The sequence below is a fragment of the Schistocerca nitens genome, chromosome 10 (assembly GCF_023898315.1).
Source record: "Schistocerca nitens isolate TAMUIC-IGC-003100 chromosome 10, iqSchNite1.1, whole genome shotgun sequence".
NCBI classification, from domain to species: domain Eukaryota; kingdom Metazoa; phylum Arthropoda; class Insecta; order Orthoptera; family Acrididae; genus Schistocerca; species Schistocerca nitens.
In genome coordinates, this window is record NC_064623.1 from 86,859,611 (window position 1) to 86,881,710 (window position 22,100).

Sequence of the window (22,100 nt, forward strand, 5' to 3'; positions counted from 1 at the left end):
TTCTTGGAACGTAATTGGGAGGTGTTCCAATTCCTGGGACAGACACCCCACATCTGAGACTGTGCATGCACCATATGCTAGTGTTTTTAGTACCCCATTCCTCTGTGCAGGTTGGTGGCAGCTGTCTGTCTGCAAATGCATTTCATCAGCACACCTGACAGTGGTGATATATCTGATCACTGAAATACTGTGCCCGTTTGTTGTTATGAACTGGCAGTATACCAGTTGACTGATCAACAAATATAATGGGCAAAACTGCAGATTCACAACACACAATTGTTTCTGTAGCATGTACAATTTCATAGACTTGCCGTAACAGTATTAGATCTGAATTCAGTTATGTTTTACACGACAATCTAGTTTACACACTATGGCAAGAATATACACTAGGAGATAATGAATCTCTCTGCAGAATGCATAAAGTTTTCATGGTATTCACTCTGTCTCAAACATCAGTTGAAAATCGAGCCTTCTTCATTATCAGGAGCTGACTAACTGCCAATGATGTGTCTTGTATGGAAGTGGTGTGGGTTACTATTGGTGGAATGACATCACTTGGGGAAGAATTTTCATGTGCAAATGTGAGAAATGAGAACAAATTCTAAAGAGCAAGAATATTTAAAGCTTGCGACTGAGTCACACAGGAAGAATGCGACCATTCTGCAAATCAATATGAGTATTGCACCACTGCTGTATTGGTCATTAAATTAGAAGGCACCAGAAGACAAACTAATGACTTAGACACTTCACAACAACTTTGTTTGTTATACACTGCCTCTACAGGGTGATTTTTTTCCACTGCATACAAACTCTAGGGATTGATCGATGAGAGAATACAGAACAAGAAAGGTCTAATGAAGTTTTGCCTGGAAATACATGATTTCCACACTAAAGACCATTTATTCAATCATACTTTGTTACAGAGTCTGTGGTCTAATACACACTGTACCATGCAGCAACAGTTACAGTATGCATGTTTTCCTCCTACAGGGTGGTACTCTTTCTCATGTCATGCCCTAGCATGCCCGCCGGCCACAGTAATTAGTAATAATGTGTGTAATTCACTTCTGTTGCTGACTTATCTTGTAGCGGATGTGATACAGCACTATACACAATGGATCTGTATTGAAATTGACAGCTTGCTGATATGGTGTTTACTTACGGGAAGGTAAATGGCAACAGATGGCAAGGTTTTATCAGGAGACCTATCCCTGTCGACGACAACCACGGCATTCAATTTTTGCAACTGTTTCACCGTTTGTCTGAGGCAGGATTGTTTCCGGAAGCAGAAAATTGTGAAGGATGTACCCAAAATGTTCAGACGGCAGACTTGGAGGAAAATGCAATTAATGCTATGGAAAGCGACCACCATGTCAGTACCAGGTAGTTGGCCCGCCAGCACAGGGTAAGCCAGATGATCACGTGGAACATCCTACTTGACAATTGTTGCTACCCTTATCACTTATAGGGTGTGCAGGGCTGTAATGTCTGGATGCATTTCAGTCGTGTCTTCCCTGGTTGACAGATCAGAAGATGAGGTCCAGTTCCATGACTTGCTTATCCACCAGATCTCAACCCATGCAATTTCTGGTTATGGGGTCATCTCAAAAGTGTCGTGTATGCAGAGTCCATTCCACTTGTGGGGGTATTGGAGCAGCATATTCATGCTGCCTTTGACACTGCTTCAATGCAGCTTGGCTGATGTGAATGTGAGAGACAGAACATGCTACAGTGCAAACATGCATGTGTTGAGGCACATGGAAACCATTTTCAACAAATACTGTAACTGAGGCTGCATTGTACAGCGGTGTAGACTAACAATGTACAGATGGATTTAACCAAACTGCATCACTGTCATTGGTTTATCAACTGGCAGCTTCTTATTTACTGACCTATACAGCAATTGTGCAGTACTCCTACTGAATATTTAAAGCAATAGTTTGGGTGCACAATTACATGTGATTCAGAAATTTGTGCAATCAGATGGTAGCTAATTTCAAAATTATTACCTTGCGACATTGATTTCTGGCAACATTCAGCAATATTATCAAGAAAGGAAAAAAATAAACCCAACAATCAGAAACAGAATGAATATTCAAAATTCAATTATTAGTTTTATTCAACAGAATCAACTAAAATGGTAAAGGCATATCAAAAAGATGGAAAAACAAGAACTAGCAAAATGTATGCTGGCTTTGATACCAAATGGTAGAAAGAAAGTTGGGCAGCCACCTACTACTTAAGATTCAGAGGATTCAGATGTTAACGAGTGATGGGAACATTCCTGAAGAGTTATGATTGGATAGACTAGAACAGAGGGAACTAATTAGACATACGATGTAATCACAGGCGCTGGTGAAATGCAAAAACCTTGTTAAACCACAAATATGTATGTGACTCATGTATGAAATAACACCTTTATTTTTGGTATTTTCAAGAGTCTTTTCTTATGGAATGGTATACTTTGGTATCAAGCCTTTCAATCTGTTAATTGTATCAAAAGCTGCCAACAATGTTTTTCAGGTTTGTTTCCATCAGGAACCATGTGTTCCATAACCATATTAATGAGACCCAAGATAGGAGTACGGGACGCATTGCTCATAAATTTTTAATCTTTTTGTTGCAGATAAATTTCAGCTACTGTGTAGTTGTCTTCAATGCAATTACCTACAAGTCTGACAACCCATCACAAATAAAAATACATTGTAGCAGATTTCAGTTACAGATAAACAGGTAAACAGGTAAACAGCTTTAACTGTATTACCTGTAACAGAAATGTGGTACCATGTGCAGTTTTATTTACGATGAGTTGCTATGACATTGATACAATTGCACTGAAGATAGCTACACAGCAGCTGAAATAATCTGCAATAAGCAGATTAAAAATTTACAACCGATTCTACCCTTCCTTCTATCTTGGAAACACAAATATCTAAACACATTTTAATATCTTTCCTAAGCTCTTCCGATACACTAGAAGTTAACGTACAGTTCAATTTACTACTAATAAACCTGTATCCAAGTTGTATAAAGTAATGTCAAGAGGAAATCTTGTTTTATCTTAGTAGTGCAGGCCTCTTCTTGCTCCATATGAAGACATGGCCTGAAATGTAAGTTTCACTTCACGTTGTTCATAGAAGAGGTGCTTCATAGTAACAAATATAAGTGCTCATAGTTACTGAGGTATGCACTTTAGAGACGATGTTTACTAGACTTTTTGCTTCAAATGATAATTTCTGTCATATCCCCAAATATTGACCAGTCCTCCCGGGATAACCTGTATGTATAAGGCATCCACATCTTTGTTGATACAAGAAATTACAGGACTAAACATACAGAAAATTACTTGTAAAAATCCTCGTACTGCACCATGAAAAGTTTACGAAGTAAAGGCATTATGCCTTGGCAAGTCTCACTGGTTATTTGCTGTCTGAGAACAAAAGTGAAGCACCCCGAACAGGCGAAGGAAATGAAATAAAATTTTGCACATTTAGAGGGCATGTGATGTTATTGCAGTTATTACAAAACAGAATAAAATTTACAGAGAATATGGCAGTAGGAGCCCACTTATCAGTACAACATTACATTCCTCTGGCACGTATGCATGCACTTATTCGGTTGGGAAAGATGTCAAAACCATTGCATCCTTTACTCAGGAAATGGCCACAACTGTTGTAACTGGTCCTTGATATCCTGTATACTGGCACTGGGATGGAGCTGATATCTGTGATGGTCCTACATGTGTTCTACTGGGCAGAAATCTGGGGATATTGCTGACCACAGGAGTACTACATCATCACGTGTACTGTTCAGAGATTGCGGTCCCACGCACACCCATAATTTTCCTGTCTAAAACTGTGCTACTCTCACACCAGAGGTAACACTCACCATCAGATTTCCCCGTCACAACCAGTCTCGGACCGAAGTCGTATCCGACGGAGCCTCCATAGTGTCACCTCTCCTCAAATCACTGCCATACTCGCAGACAATCATTTGGGATAGTCAGAACTACAATTCATTGTTAACACAATGTAATGCCATTCATCAGCAGTTCGTGCTTCCCAATCACAGCACAACACCAAACAGAGCTGTTCGTGTTGGGATGTTAACAGAAGCCTACGCACAGGACTGAATTATCTAATTCGACCACTGCTATTCTTCCACCTGTGGTGCAGGAGGACACAATGTTGCAGGGAATCCATACCTGTTTTTGGATGGTAGGTGCAGCTGTGAATGGGTTAAGATGTGCTTAGTGCACAAGACAGTGATTTTCCATTTTGGCAGTTTGACATCGACCTGGTTCTCAACTACGAGTATACCTACCTATGCAGTTCAACATTCGACCTGTCACATCCAAATCTTGACATGGCAGCTGTGTGGAGACCCACAATAAGGTCCCTTTCAAACTCTACAATTGCCGATCTGTGTGTTCTCCACAAAACCTACCTTCATTATACAGTAGTCTTGGAAGAACTGTAACAGACGTCTGAACAACAGTGAACTGACGTGCACTAATAGTATGAAATAATGCATTGATAATGGCTAGGCACTAGCGAAATCTAGATTTGCCAAACAAAACGCGTAAAGAAAGGACAACCGATTGCTGTGCTCTATCATTTGTAAATCATATGACAGTCGCTGAGTGCACCCACGTTCCTAATGGAAGGTAACCTTTCAAACTCTTATCAGATGCTGACAATGCTGTCTACGAGAGTATGCGGCATCTTCATGTCCTTCACAGTGATCGACATCTGGTGCTATTTCAGCCTCTTATGTAACCTACCAGTCCCAGTAACAACACTAAATATGAATAATACCAATGTACTCTGGTGGCCATTCTTCCAGACAACTAATATTGCAACACCTATCATTCACATAGACGCCAATGGTGTGTACATGTATGAAGTTACATTGACATTCAACCAAGTCTTCTGGAACCGCCACTTTTTTGTCGGGCAGTGTATCAATGGAAAATGGACTTAGAAGAGGCTGCAGCCTCCTCCCTCTCCCCTCCCAGACCAAAATTACAAGGCCAAAGGACAATTTGTCACCAGCACCACCACTTACCTTTGAAATCAGTTCTTAAGTTTGATTTTTTGTGAATGGCGCAAGACTCCACATGAGAATTTACTAGCGTACATCTAAAAACGAGCAGAAATACAGCTATCCACAGAGAGTGACCATATTCTTAGTAGAGTCTAGTGATGGGTGCTAGAAACAGAGCACTTACGAAACACAAAAATTTAGACTTTATACCCAAGGTACGTGGTGATGTTAGGGGCACTCAGTTCTACCACATATGAGTTACCCAAGTATGAAACAACCCTCACTATCAGACGCCAACTTTAAGAGGCTTCTTACGAAAATTTTATTTTCAACATATTTTGATTAATCAAAATTAGATTCTGTTTTATTGATACAAGGTATCTGCTTTAGAAGGTTAACATTACACCTAAATTTATGCCCTTTTTCTACTGTCAACATTTTGATAAACCAATGAAGTAGAAAATAGTTTACATTAATTTTTTATCTTGACTTTGTGCCTAAGCCAGTCTATGACACCATTATTTTTAACCACCACCACCGACGATAATTTCACCTGACCAATGAAGTGAAAAAAAGCAGCAGATTAAAGTCAATTTAGTTCCCAGTACAAATAATTCAGGCAAACTGCAGTTTAAACACGGTAGCCGTTTATAAGACGCCAAGGAACACAGCATACATTCCCACAGTTGCAGCACAACATGATGCACTGCTCACTCACCGCTCCCTTCCTTGCACTTGACCTAGTTCTCAGCTGAGCTGATAGTGCTCCTCTGTCACTCTTCCGAATTCCTCAAAATAAGTCTGCACATGACAATGTTCATGTCTGAATGTGAGATACCCCTATGTTAATTTATTACACAATGACCTCCAGAGCAGTATTTTAATCTGCAAATGCAAGTGACCTGCATTTTTCAAATGATGAATTTGGGGAAAATTCTGATCAGGTAAATATAGTAGTTCTGGCCTGTGTGGATGGAGGGGCTCATGTGCTCCACTGTCCATTTCCTACCTCTACACACCATTCCATGAGACACCACTCCACCAATACTAAGCAAGACAATTTCTACATGATGAGACAAGCAGTCAGGACATGAAGATATTTAGTATCTCCAAAAGTTCAAATTTTAACTCAGACATGACTCTGTTCGAACTCTGAGAATATTTTGTGTGGACATACCCTTTAAAAATTCCACATCCTTTCCAGAAGTTATGCACAAATATATTTACCTGCAGGACTAAGTGGGGGCAGCAAGGGGGATGATTCAAAGTACTTAAGATATCGGACCTCAAAGTCTCTAACAGTTTCTTGTCTGTGGTTCAGCTGATGAATACAATGATGCTGGTATTACTTTTTAAACAAGCAAGGTAAGACTACTGATATTTTTAATGTAGTCAATTTACATTATTCTATTGTGCAAAATTTTACAGCTATAATTGTATGGCTCACTGTTCAGGAGACATTGCATCATTAACAGTGAGATGTGTGAAAAAATTGTGCACTTCATAGTAACCAAAAGCAACTTGGTTGGTTGGTTGGTTTGTGGGATTAAAGGGACCAGACTGCAATGGTCATCGGTCCCTTTTTCCAAAAAATTAAAACCGCCCAATGAGAATAAAAAACGAACAGCAGGAAAGACGTCAGACGACACAGGACGAGAAAGACTCCGACAGAGATCAGACAAAACAAATTAAAACACACAGAGTGTGACGGTGATTGGCCGACCATAGAGAAAAAAAGAGGAAAAGCCAACCACCAAGAACACATTAAAAACTCAGTTTAAAATCAGAGGCTAAAAGCCAGAATCAACACTAAAAAACGTAAACACTCAGATTAAACTATAAAAACCCCCTGCCCGAATAAAACGCAAAACTAAGGCCACCATGGCAGAGTCATCTAGTAAAAGAGCAGGGAGCGTATCAGGCAGCGCAAATGTCTGCCTGAGCACAGTTAAAAGCGGACAAGTTAATAAAATGTGCACCACCGTCAAAACCGCCCCACAGCGACAGAGAGGCGGGTCCTCACGACACAATAAATAACTGTGAGACAGTCGGGTGTGGCCAATGCGGAGCCGACAAAGAACAACTGAATCTCTGCGAGTGGCTCGCATGGATGACTGCCACACACCCATCGTCGCCTTGAGAGAACTGAGTTTGTTTGGCGTGGGCAGATTGCGCCATTCAGTGTCCCAAAGCGAGAGAACTTCGCGGCGGAAGACTGCCCGCAAATCAGTCTCCGGGAGGCCAATGTCCAGGGTGGGTTCACTGGTGGCCTGTTTGGCCAGGCGGTCAACACGTTCATTGCCCGGGATACCGACGTGACCGGGGGTCCACACAAAGACCGCAGAGCGGCCGCAACACGCAAGAGTATGCAGGGACTCATGGATAGCCATCACCAGATGAGAACGAGGAAAACACTGGTCAAGAGCTCGTAAACCGCTCAGGGAATCGCTACAGATAACGAAGGACTCACCTGAGCAGGAGCGGATATACTCTAGGGCACGAAAGATGGCGACCAGCTCAGCAGTGTAAACGCTGCAGCCATCCGGCAAGGAACGTTGTTCGGAATGGTCCCCTAGAGTTAGCGCACACCCGACACGACCAGCAACCATCGAACCGTCAGTGTAAACAATTCCAGAGCCCTGATACGTGGCCAGGATGGAATAAAAGCGGCGGTGGAAGGCCTCTGGAGGGACTGAGTCCTTCGAGCCCTGTGCCAAGTCGAACCGAAGGCAAGGGCGAGGAACACACCACGGGGGTGTACGCAGAGGTGCCCAGAAAGGAGGTGGAACATGGAAAAACCCAAGCCCGGAGAGAAGCTCCTTGACGCGTACGGCGATCGGACAACCTGACCGGGGTCGACGGTCTGGCAGATGGACGACTGACTGCGGGAACAGGACACGGTAATTTGGATGCCCGGGCAAGCTAAAAACATGGGCAGCATAAGCAGCCAGTAATTGTTGGCATCGTAACCGCAGTGGAGGGACACCTGCCTCCACTAGTATGCTATCCACAAGGCTGGTGCGGAAAACACCAGTGGCAAGGCGTATCCCGCTATGGAGGATTGGGTCCAGCACCCGCAACGCAGATGGGGAAGCTGAGCCATAAGCCAGGCTCCCATAATCCAGACGAGACTGGATTAACGCCTGGTAGAGCCGGAACAGGGTAGATCGGTCGGCGCCCCAGCGGGTGTGGCTCAAACATCGCAGAGCATTGAGATGCCACCAACACGCCTGTTTAAACTGCCGGATATGAGGCAGCCAAGTCAACCGGGCATCGAAAACCACCCCCAAAAACCTGTGTGATTCCACCACTGAAAGAAGTTCGCCGGCAAGATAAAGCCGCGGCTCCAGGTGGACAGTACGTTGCCGGCAGAAATGCATAACGCAGGTCTTGGCTGCCGAAAACTGGAACCCATGAGCTACAGCCCAAGACTGCGCCTTGCGGATAGTGCCCTGTAGCTGACGTTCAACAGCTGCAATGCCAGTAGAGCTGTAGTAAAGGCAGAAGTCATCAGCATACAGGGAAGCGGAGACAGAATTTCCCACGGCCGCAGCGAGCCCGTTAATGGCTATTAAAAACAGGCAGACACTTAAAACAGAACCCTGTGGCACGCCGTTCTCCTGGACGTGGGAGGAACTATACGAGGCCGCGACTTGCACGCGGAAGGTACGATACGACAGAAAATTGCGGATAAAAATCGGCAGAGGACCCTGAAGACCCCATCCATGAAGCGTAGAAAGGATGTGATGACAAAAGCAACTTCTTCACACATCTTACTGTTTATGGTGTGATATCTCCTGGATGGTGTGACTTACAATTATAGCTGTATAGTTTTGCAGGTTCATTCAGTGATATATGTGGATACAGTATGAAAAATTTACTGCAAATACAGTTAGTAATGAAGTAATAAATTAAAACATCCCCTTGATGTGGCAGTTTTACTGCACGAACAGCAAAAAGTAATAAACATTTTTGTTTCGTAATTTAGTGGGTATCAGCAAGCAAAAACCTTGTAAAGATTGGAAATTATGTGTAACGTGTTTTGGAAGTCAACACAGTGCTCTAATTCTCAAATAGCAGATGAATATAGTATATATATTCATGAATTGATTCACGCTGCCTCAAGACAAGCTCATTGTTTCCAACTGCAATACTAGTCGTAATGTGTTAAATGCTTAACATGAGATTATTTATACCTCTTAGTGACTAGATTATAATAGCATTTTAAATTTGGTCAATAACTATGCAAAGAATTGAAAATAAAATTTTTGTTGCTCCTGGAAGCCATTAGATAGGCAACCTGCAACTAGGACCATGAACTGCGAGTCAGGATAGCTGTTCAGTAATATATTGGGTTGGTCCACAAGTTCATAGCATTTTACTTAAGTTTAATAAACACAACAGAGACTTACCAATAACACATTCTCCTTCACTATTCACAACAGTCTACCAATGTTAGGGGAACTTTTTGATTCCATGACTGTTGAAATCATGAGGTTTTGAGTCGAAGAACTCCGAGCCATGTTTGGAGAGCATTTTCATCCAGAAAAGAAATTCCTTGTAGGTTGTTCCGTAGAGAGTGAAAAAAGGTGAATATTTTAGCATGCAAGATCAGTTGAATGAAATGGGTGCATACTGCCTTCCCAACCCAACTCCTATGTAGTGTTTGTCAGTCTAGCAGAACAAGGGCAGGTGTTATGGTGTAGCATCACTTCACACAGTCTTCCTGGTAGTCATTCTTGGATTGTGTTTGGAAGGCATCTTAGTTGTCGCCAGTAAACATTAGCAATGATTCTATAATTTTAAATGCAATGAATTTTTCGAAAGATTTCATGCCGCCTTCAGCTGAGATTCTCTCTATTTTATGTACGATTGTACAATTTCAGCCGTAGGCAGCACAGAAGCACTATACATTGGACACATTAGTGACACTTGTGATTTTGATGTAGGAAGAAGTCATATCTGTAGATATACCAGGCGCATAATAACTTACTTTATGGGCGATTTTTAGTAATCGTTCCTGCGAGTCCGTGCTATGCTCATAATAAATCCGTGATGTTTTACAATATTTTAAGAGTGCATTACTGCTGAGCAGTTGCTGCCGAGCTCTTATATAGAAGAGCCATGTTTTAATGTACTTAACAGCAGGAAAACTACAATTATTTTACAGAAATCTGTTAATTAAACTCGACAGGCTTTTCTTCTCCACTATATTTAATTACCATTCAGCACTGGTTAACTACATACGTAATTTCTTTAAAAAACTTATAAATATTAGTTATTTTATTCTGGGAGCACGTCATTTTTGGATAGTTGGTACAAAGATTTTATGAGCATAACATGGAGTAATAATATGATTACTACAAAAAAATCACGAATAAAGTAAGTTATAATGTGTCTAGTATATTACAGATATGACTTGTTCCTACACCAAAATCACAAGTGTCACTAATGTGTCCAATGTATAATGCTTCCGTTTTAGATACTTGAAAATTGCCTAAGCACAAAATTGTACAACCGTGCATGAAAAGCAATTGAAAACATGGAATCTTTCAAAAAATTAGCGACGATGGATACGTCTTGGGGAAGCAATTAATAGTACACACCATTGTCACTGTTCCTCCAGATGCATAGCTTATCTTTTGTCGATGCACACAGATGTTTGTACGGCAAGTTGCTGCTTTGTTAGTCCTCATTCCTTTCTTTTCCTTGTGTTACCATTCTAATCACTGGTAACAATACAGGGTACGAGTAGTCAAGTGGTGTTCACGAGCCAATTTATGACGACGACGCAAAAAAAAAAAAAAAAAAAAAAAAAAAAAAAAAAAAAAAAATGGCCACCGACTGATTTTTATGATTTTGACTTAGAGCATGTGGTTCCCATACATCTGATTTCTGAACATTCTTTATTGCAAATAAAAATCGCATGATGGAATGATCAAAATTTAGCATATTTGCCAGTTCTCAAGCACAGTGATGTGGATCATTGTGAATTAATGCATTTAAATGATCTTCTTAAAACCCTGTAGGTTTTCCTGAACATGTCAAAACAAGAAATCGTTCTTGCTGTGCTCTGTCCAATGGCATTACCCCGACACATGGTGCTTCCTCCGCTGCTGTCACCCCTCTACTGAATTCAAACAGAGGACGACATCAGAAATATTCCAACTGCTCCACTTGGCACTCCATTTTCTAGTGTCCAGAACTCCACTCACGTTCTCCACATGACAATATGTAAACTCAAATAGCAAGAGTGAACTAGAAATAAAAATGACAATAGATGATGAACCAATAGCACCTGGAATACCAACATGCAGAACAAAAACCCTACTAGATTATGCACCAACCTAACAGATTACCAGTGTGTATTTTTATTGGTATCCTTTAACTTCAAGTGAAAAACATTCAACAATGTACTTTCAACACAAACACAAGCAAGGAAGGATAAAAATAAGAAGATTACCTCAGGATATGGAGAGTAATAAAGTGGCCTGATGCGATACTTCCCGAGTTCTATCATTCTTATGTTCTGCTGACGTGTCGGCATCTTGTCATGCAGGCACACTCTCCCCAGACTGGCATAAGCTGGTATTACTGGCAGACGTTGATCGAGGGTCAAGCTCTGCAACAGAAATAACCACCTAAAAGCTGAGTGAATCTTTCAAGGAAGCAAAGTCGTACAGCCAGTCAGAGTATCAGAGAGAGAGAGAGAGAGAGAGAGAGAGAGAGAGAGAGAGAGAGAGAGAGAGAGAGAGAGTCTTTCTGAAGGCTTTGGCCTGTAAGCTCCAATGCGTAACAGTCTCTTCATTTTGTCTACCTACAATTCAATGTGTCAACTGTCTGATGAGTACCAACCTACCACTTTCACAATACTGTTGGTACCCCAAATTGGACTTTCCATCATTTGATATTTTTAAAATGATGGATCGTTACAATATATAGGAGACAGTGTGTCAGAGACAGAAACAACAAAGATACTGCTACACATTTAAGCTTTCAGCCAAGAGGACACTTTTGAAGTAGGAAACCCATACACATTCACAACAGGGTGGGGGTGGGGTTTGGTGTGGAGGTGGGGGTGGGGTTTGGGGTGGAAGTGAGGGTAAGGGGTGGGGGTAAGGGTGAGGACAGGGTAGAATAGCTAGATGCAGTCAAGAGTTGCAAGGGTTGGGGGTGGGGTGGAGTGTGGAAAAGGAAAAATGTAGGAAGAGGAGAAAGACTTGGTGGAGTTAGAAGGCCATGTTTAAGATGAAGATACATCAAAAATATTTCTCAAAAAGGTGGAAGGATGTTGTAAGCAGTGTAAAAGTGTTATTTTCCTGTGGATAAAAGCTATCTATAATAGGGGATTTTATGAGAAAGCTGCCATTAACAGTGGCATTAATCAGATCCAACTCTCATACACTGACTGTGACAGTAATCAAGGAAACAGACTATAGGAAATGGCAACTCAGGTGGACTGTGTATGAATGGTATTCAGTAAGTAACAACAATTCTTTTTCTGAAAGCAGGTTTGTTTTATTCAGGATTCTAATACAACATAGGGGGAGGGGGGAGAATGACAGCAGATTTTTAAGAGCCTAGGACATAGGATACTGTCAGTCAATAGCAACAGCATAGGTTAAGTAGTGTGAACACACAAATACGATAAGTTAATCATTTAAATTTATATTCATACAGTACAATTACAATAAAAGCTAATCTGTCACATATAATATTTGTCTTTCCTAGTGTGTGTTACCCTTGAAGATACATTAAACACAAATCTGCCAGTAAAATTTTAAATAATGGCATAAATGGCTGGTCTTCTGTGCCCAGTATTTTTCCAAATTGCTGTTAAGTATTGAATGAGAGTCAAATTCTTCACGATTTAAGTAATTCATCGCACATTCTGACATGTAATGTAATTCAACTTGTGTCAAAGAAAATGCACTTTGAAAGTAACTCTTCTGAAACCCCTATCCACAATATTCTCCTGCAAACTATAAGAAATGTGACTGTCATGTCATGCTCATGAAACTAGTTTGTTATGAAGTATTGCATAGTCTTCATCCTAAAGTATTTTACACATTTTGCTGTCAGTAAAACTTGTGTGGGCACTGCATTTTGTCGTCGTACATGGTGCATTTTCTTTGCAACTTAGGTGCTTTTTTTGTGCGTTATTCTAACTTTTGTGTTTTATTGCTGAAGTATTATTCTGAAGTAGCAAGCTAAAGTGAAGTTCTTTGTTAGAGTATCAGTTCTTGCCAGACAAAATTACAAAAATTTAACTGAAAATTGAAACAATGAAAAATTCCAGTATTTTTTCCCATATTTCCTGGTTGTCCTGGGACACACACATCGTGTTACAGCACACTAATATGTCGATATTCTATACCCTTTGTGGCAAACCATACTGAGCTTATATTTCAGCACGATAATGCCTGCCTGCACACAGCAGGAGTTCCTACTGCTTGTAATCATGCTTGCCGATACCCACTTTGACCGGGTTGCTGGAGCTCTTCCCAACTGAGTACATTTGCAAACGCCTCAGGATTTTGATGATCTAACACACCAATTGGACAGAAAGTGGCACACATGATATGCCTCAGGGGGACATACAACAATTATCAATCAACTGTGAATAAATACTTGTTTAAGAGTCAGAAGCGGACCAATGCGTTATAGACATGCTCAATTTGTGAAGCTCTTTCTCTTGAATAAATCATCCAATTTTTGTGAAATTTTAATGATTTGTTTCTTTGTGTGTGGGCATCATGTCTACCGATTTATGTCCCATTTGGATAATTCCTTTGTGGTGCATTTTTTACCCTTAAGAGCTTATTTTGATAAACTCACTCATCAAAACCTATAAATGAACTATCTATATAAATGTCATGTCTGGTGGTCTAGCAGTAAAGACTGTGCTAGGAAACCAAGGCATTGCATTATCGAATATGCCAGTCCACAAATTTTCAGTCTTCTTTTTAAACCAGCCTTCATCTCTCCATGATGTGAGGAATTGCCAGAAACAATATGTGGGTCAGATTCCACATTAAACTGTAGGTTTCTCCAGTTTGGTAACTGAGGTAGTTTAGGGCCTCACAAATTGTCAAAGTGGCCTCCAATAAAAAGGCATGCACCAGGCCACTGAACCACATGAAATCATCATCTTCACCTACATGCATAACTAAGATAGTCTGGAGTGTTAATACTACTAGCACTTTTCCGATTTTTTTTCTGTATTCATTGTAGTTTCAGCAGACATCACCTGAAACCCCGACTATACTTGTGGAAAATATTTTTTTTTTTTTTTTTTTTTTTTTTTTTTTTAGATGATGACAGGGGGCAAGATACCAAGGGGAAGGATCACAACAGAGGAAGAAAGTTTGCAGAAGTCCGGAGATAATGTAAGAGGATTTTGGTCCAAGCAAAACCTTCCAACAGCTGGAAATTGTACAAGATGACTTATCATCATGAACATTGTTAATGTGACATTTATTCCAGTCCAAGCTCCAAGAGATGGCAGTTGTGTGCATGCTTACATGTATGAAAGAGAGGGGGGGGAGGGGGAGAGAGGGAGAGGGGGAGAGGGGGAGAGAGGGAGAGGGGGAGAGGGGGAGAGGGGGAGAGGGGGAGAGGGGGAGAGGGGGAGAGGGGGAGAGGGGGAGAGGGGGAGAGGGGGAGAGGGGGAGAGGGGGAGAGGGGGAGAGGGGGAGAGGGGGAGAGGGGGAGAGGGGGAGAGGGGGAGAGGGGGAGAGGGGGAGAGGGGGAGAGGGGGAGAGGGGGAGAGGGGGAGAGGGGGAGAGGGGGAGAGGGGGAGAGGGGGAGAGGGGGAGAGGGGGAGAGGGGGAGAGGGGGAGAGGGGGAGAGGGGGAGAGGGGGAGAGGGGGAGAGGGGGAGAGGGGGAGAGGGGGAGAGGGGGAGAGGGGGAGAGGGGGAGAGGGGGGGAGAGGGGGAGAGAGAAAATAAGTTACTTGTTCACTCTACACCGAGGTGACAGAAGTCGTGGGATACTCATAATATCATGTCTGACCTTTTGGCAGTGAAGGTGAAACAAATGTTGACACAGCCTGGTAATCTTGGATCATTAAGAATGTCCACATCAGTCTTTCCGTCCACTGTTGGCAAATACTGTTGATACACATTTCTTCCACCACCAAGATTCAATATAGCTACTTCCAGATCACACAGAGGCTTACACCTCATTCAGAAACCATAGTGTTAACTAATATGCCTAATACACACACAGCAGTCAAACAGTACACACCAGTTAATAAGTGTTATGCCACTGGAAATGAACCCCACATATGCACTGGGTATTTATTTGTTGTTATTGTTCTTACAGTTAGTATGAATGACGGAACTCATTTCAGATAGTTTTCATGTCTGACTCCATCAATCCACTTTACTTTTAATGGTCTCATGACATCAAACTTCAAACACTTATTTCATTTCTATCTTCACCTGTTCATATTTCACTTCCATTCTGTAATAGTATACATGTTATTTAATACACAACATGTGACTTCTTTCCACTACAAAAATGAAAGACATTTGCAGAGAAAAACAATTTTAATTACAAATGTCAGAGGAATGGCACACTGCACATGCATTTTATGGATTTATAGGCAGGTATGAAGGGCGAAATGGCAGCACAGGGCATCAAAAAGATAGATAGAGAGAGAGAGAGAGAGAGAGAGAGAGACACTTTACTTGGATTGAAGTTTTTTACACTTTGCAGTCACACTTTGGGGTTGCTGTGGAAGCCAGAGAAGGGGCCTGATGGCAATAGGCTACCCCTAGAACAAAAGAAGCTACATTACGTTATCTCTTACTGCCATTTGATGCTTTATGTCCAGACTGGCTATGACCAAGTAGTAAATAAGTTATCTGTTCACTCTACACTGAGGTGACAGAAGTCGTGGGATACCTCCTAATATTATGTCTGATCTTTTGCCAGATATAGTGCAACAACTCGAATGTGGCATGGACTCAAGTCATTGGAAGTCCCCTGCAGAAATATTGAATCATCTGCCACTACAGAAATCCATAATTGCTAAAGTGTTGCTGGTGCAGAATTTTGGGCACAAACTGACCACTCGATTACACTCCATAAAGGTTTGATGGGGTTCATATTGGGCAATCTGTGTGGCCAAATCATTCAGTGGAGCTGTCCAGAATGTTCATCAAACCAGTCATGAACAGCTGTGGTCTGGTGCTACGTCACATCATCATCCCTAAAAATTCCTTCATCGTTTGGGAACATGAAGCCCACGAATGGCTGCAGACTGTGTCCAAGTAGCTGAACATTACTATTTCCTGTCAATGATTTGTTCAGTTGGATCAGAGGGCCCAATCCATTCTACGTACATACGGACCACCCCATTATGAAGATAGCAACAGTTTGCACAATACTTCGTTAACAACTTGTTTTCATGGCTCCATGGGGGCTGCACCACACTAACTGTACATCAGCTTTTGCCAACTGAACTTGGGACTCACCTGTTCAGGCCACAGTTTTCCAATCATCTAGGATCCAACTGATATGGTCACAAACCAGGAGAGATGCTGCAGGGAATGTTGTGCTGTTAGCAAAGGCACTCGTGTCGGTTGTCTGCTGCCATAGCTCATTAACACCAAACTTCACCACACTGTTCTAATAGATATGTTCGTTGTACATCCCACATTGTTTTTTGTGGTTATTTCATGCAGTGTTACTTATCTGTTGGTACTTACAACTCTACAGAAAAGCCACTGCTCTCTGTCATTAAGTGAAGGCCATCAGCCCCCACATTATCCATGGTGAGGTAATTCCTGTAATCTGGCATTATCAGCACAGTCTCGACACTGTAGATCTCTCTCGCTAACAATTTCTGAAATGGAATGTGCCATGCATCTAGCTCCAACCACCATTTCACATTGAAAGTCTAAATATCCATCATGAAGCCATAATCACAATGGAAAACTTTTCACATAAATCACCTGAGTAAAATGACAGCTGCGCCAATGCAATGCCCTTTTATAACTTAAGTACACGATACTACCATCATCAGTATGTGTGTATATCACTGTCTCTTGACTCATTGTATGTTGTTGTCAGTAAAACTAAATGCAGCAGACTTTTTTCATGAACACATACGTGATGTTTTAGATACAAGCTTGTACAGGCCTTGCCCCTATACAGAAGGAAAAAGTCCCACAGTATGATCAGTAGTACTGCAAAGCAGGACCACTGCACCAAAATACTATGAGAAGGCGATTGTCACGGAGCAAGGTAAAAGTAATTGTGTTTCTTTTTACAGAAAGCCTTCTGCTCATCTACATCTATACTCTGCAAACACTGCGGATGCACAACAGAGGTCACTTCAACATACCAGTTATTAGAACTTCTTACAGTTCCATTTGTGTACTATGTTAGCTGTAATCAATCTAATCTTGTCATGACTCCTCTGGAAGTGATCTGCAGGGCACTGTAATATATATCTAAATTGATGAGATACAGCTGGTTCTTGATGCTTTATAAATAGGCTTTCATGGGCTAGTCTGGATTCGTCCTTAACAGTCTGCCAGTTCAGTTTCTTCAGCATCTCCGTAGCACACTCCACGTGTCAAACGTACCTGTGACCACACACACTGCCTTTCCCATGCGACCTGAAGAGTCACCCTACAATCTCAATACTGGTTCTTAAGCAAAATGTTTTATGACCACTGTCATATACGATCGTTCATTTCATAAATTAGTGTGGTGTGGTATTGAGTCCTACACTTTTTAAAATTTGAGGAATACAACTACATGACTGCTTTGACCTGTTCATTTCAAGATACCAAAGTGCAAGATGGGGTCCACATGATGAGTGTTTCTACTGGTTGGCATAGGGGTCATCCTTGCTACTGTGTGTCTTGCATCCTCCTCCTCGATCTATTGTACTACCTAGAAGGCAAAACACCTCCACCTCTTCAAACATCTCCTTGCCAAGTTTAATATTTACTCATCCAGCATCACCACCAGCTGCACACCATTACTTTAGTTTTATTTCTGTTTATGTGCGTCTTTAGCTGTAGGCCAGCACAAGTTCCATTTCAATAAGCTTCCGACACTTCCTGTTCACATGCAGCAACCACCACTGTACATTAGCAAATAGTATCATTAAATTTTTCTATCCACGACAACTTCCACATACAGCTCTTTAATTTCCTTATTGCACATTCTATACACAAATAGATACTAATTAAATGCCAGTTGTGACAATGAGCATCACTGGTTTACTCATTTTCTGATTTTGGTTCCCTGTATCATTCCATTTGAGCTCATTATTACATGCTGTTTGTCATTAAGAGAGTTAATTGCTTTTCTATCCATTTAGCTGATACCACACTGCCCAAGAAGGGAAAACATTTTATTCTGTTCCACATTTTCAGTATCTTTCTTCAAGTCTTTGGATACAATATATGTTTACTTGTTATTTCCTGAACCTGCTAAAATTTCATAAGTGAGCCAGTTTCTTCTTAAAACACACTAATCCTCTCCTAATGGACTGCAATCACATTCTTTCAAAAACTTTATGTATCTTCAACACTTAAATTTCATTAATGAGCTTTCACAGTTCATTTTTTGCCTTTTGAGCCATGCCCACAAAGGCTGTTCTGGCATTTCATTAATAACTGGGTATCTGCTCAGACCGAGTTTGTACACAGCTTTTTGAAATTAAATAAACAATACTGTGTCTTGCTTATCTTCTTGTATCACATCCTCATTTTAAATGTGGGTATCAAAGCTGCATACACAGCCACCACAGACTGCTGATTTTGTACGTGTGGATTCCGCAGGAACTGCTTGCAGTACAACTACAGATATACAGTAAACAGGTAGAGCAGATGTTTCACACCTCACTACTGAGCAACTACTGCTATTAAAAACATTATAATATCAACTGTTACACATTGGACTAAAGTGGATGACTTCCACACCCCTCAGTGTTGCTGCAGTAAGCAGCTTCCTGAGTAATCACTATTATTGCTGCCATCATTATCACTCATGATTCCTGATTATCAATAACAGCAAACTGTTCACCTAATGGATCAACAGTTTATTCCACTGAAAGATAATTCTCACAATTCACAAATGTGACTGCAAACTTACTGTATGAAATTTAACTTCAACAAATTGTCTTATACAGTGAAAATGTAGCATTCTTCTTTCCTACATTCTTTCACAACAGTGGATATGAGTTCAACTGCATTTCAATTGGGATTTTCAAGTGGTAACTAAGTGCCGTGTGTCCCACCCAACTCTCACATCAGCAAGAGCTTTGTTCATGACTATGCGACAAAAAAATTGTTCAAAGTTGGTTTGTTTAACACACAGGTGGCTTGGTTACGAATGCCCTGCTGCTTATGCTACTGGGTGACATTACAAAATGCAATGGTCACCCTAGACTTTTAAAAACGTACTATGGTATTTCATCATACCAGAACAGGAGATGTGTACAAGATAAATGCAGTGACTACTCTTTTGCAGGTCTGGAAATAAATTACAGAGTAAAAACACACAGATTGGGGTTTTTTGTACTGGCACTTTACACCTGAATTAAATAGGTATAAGGTGGCAATAATCTAAGATCTGAACCTCGCAACCTGTTCACTGACGGGGCAACAGTGGGATTTGTGTGAATTGCAACATGGGTGTTGCATAACTGCCATGTGGCTGCCCGGAAAGGAGTTTCAAGTCTCCATGTAGAGCAGGTCATTCCAGAATGAGATTTTCACTCTACAGCGGAGTGTGCACTGATATGAAACTTCCTGGCAGATTAAAGCTGTGTGCCAGACCGAGACTCGAACTCGGGACCTTTGCCTTTCGCGGGCAAGTGCTTTACCAACTGAAATACCCAAGCACGACTCGCGCCCCATCCTCAGAGCTTTACTTCTGCCAGTACCTCGTCTCCTACCTTCCAAACTTTACAGAAGCTCTCCTGCGAACCCTGCAGAACTAGCACTCCTGAAAGAAAGGATATTGCGGAGATATGGCTTAGCCACAGCCTGGGGGATGTTTCCAGAATGGCTGTGGCTAAGCCATATCTCCGCAATATCCTTTCTTTCAGGAGTGCTAGTTCTGCATGGTTCGCAGGAGAGCTTCTGTAAAGTTTGGAAGGTAGAAGACGAGGTACTGGCAGAAGTAAAGCTGTGAGGATGGGGCGTGAGTCGTGCTTGGGTAGCTCAGTTGGTAGAGCACTTGCCCACGAAAGGCAAAGGTCCCGAGTTCGAGTCTCGGTCGGGCACACAGTTTTAATCTGCCAGAAAGTTTCAGAGCAGGTCATTGTTCGCCTTTCTGTGTTAGGCAAAGAGTAACGGAAGAGGACAGCTACTTCACATTGGAAGAGTGCTTAGTGAGACATTTGTGGGTCCACGAAAGGAAACACAACAATGAAAATGTGACACAGGTAATGGACTAGGTTCCACAAATGATTAAGTAAGATGCCCAGACATCAATCACATGGGAGACGAAAGCTTTCCATCTGGGAAGTGTTCAGATGCCCCAGCTCTGATTATCCATCCTGAAAGGAAATGTGCTAAAGTTAATCCATCAGTGATACATTCACCACATTAGTTGACCAGAAAGTGTCCTGCACAACTTTGAATTAAAAGAAGCACAATGCAACTTCATACTAAAATGGACTCGGCAAGCATTCCAACCAATTGTCATCAATGAACTAATAATTATCAAAAAATGCCAGCAGGAATTGTGCAGGACTGGCTGGAGGCCCTCCCTACCATCCCTTCACTAAAGTGCATGATTTCCTTTGGCAAACTTGCTATTTATCTGAACTCAAGTGACAGGAACATCTTCATACAAGAAAAGTTAAGTCCACATTTTTATCATGAAATTGAGACCAAAACTCCACATATCACACTTTGGGTGGAAATGAATTAACAACACAGCTTCAGTCAGTACCTCCTTGATGGTTCTGTGATCTACATTACTCATGTTATGATATCAAATGAGTGGCTTCTCCCACAGCTGCAGAATTTGCAACTGACAGGGGACATTTGCTGACATGATGGACCTTCCGCCAACTTTGCAATTGCCATTCATGAATATCTGAATGAGCTCTTTCCTGGCTCATGGACTAAATACAGTTCCCCAAATTCACCGGCCCCTTATCCTTGGCCGCCTTGAAGTGCAACCCTTACAACACCAGACAGTGCCCTGTTGGGGGATCATCAAATCTTAATGAGGAAGAAGCGGTTCACAATCGATGATGCTCTGCAGGCAAGTATGCTCGAATCTCGCGCAACACTGCTGCTGCCGTAGTTCAGTTCACAAATGATGGTGGTCAGCAAAGGTCAGAGCACAGACAGGAAACGCACTGATGCCAGTTCCAAATAACAGTTCCAGTATGCATATACACAAGTTCGCTCTTGAAAGTATGTAGCCTGAGAATTATGTTTCTCCCTCATTCTGAAGAATTTGTCACATACTACCACTATGAGTGATGACAGCTCATAACATTGGAATAAAAATTCACTAACTAGCTACGGTCACACTTAGGGCTCATGTTAGCTACGACAAGGCAGAGTATGCTGAACACTCCTGAACTCTCATTGGCAGTCAGAGAATGGGTGAAGTACTTGTGCAGAACAAGCCTAAACTTGACTGCCATCATTTGTGAATCCAATTATAAGGTAGGTGAGTAGGACAACACAGAGGCATACTAAACTGTGCAAGGTTAATTAATGATGGTACATGTACCAAATTTTTGCACAAATAACTAAGTGTCATTAAAGTTACAATGAGATCACTGCACATGTGAATCTATCTCTGGCTACCCAGTGCAGAGACTAATGCAACCAAGAAAAGTGATGTGTGATGTTTAAGACACTTGTTGCCAGGATCTAAACAACCTTTTTTAATGCTAATCATGTGACAACAGATATGAGTGGCTTGGTTGACGAGTCAGTCACTGCTGGTCCCTCTGATTTTCTTCATACTTACATGATCTGAAGGCCAGTGCCGACATCAATCTCCTAATACAGTAAAATGTAATGTTGTTTTTCTTTTTAATTGGGTGGAGGGG

General features: G+C 41.6%; 1 protein-coding gene across 4 annotated transcripts in view; it reads right to left on the bottom strand.

Moving 5' to 3' along the window:
• LOC126210515 (histone acetyltransferase KAT5-like) overlaps positions 1-22,100 on the bottom strand; it is a 148,972-nt gene that overhangs the window by 100,085 nt on the left and 26,787 nt on the right. For all 4 annotated transcript variants that reach the window (XM_049939762.1, XM_049939759.1, XM_049939761.1 and 1 more), the window contains exon 5: positions 11,510-11,668. In XM_049939762.1, the coding sequence (XP_049795719.1) occupies positions 11,510-11,668 (159 nt within the window). The remainder of the gene's footprint in view (positions 1-11,509; positions 11,669-22,100) is intronic.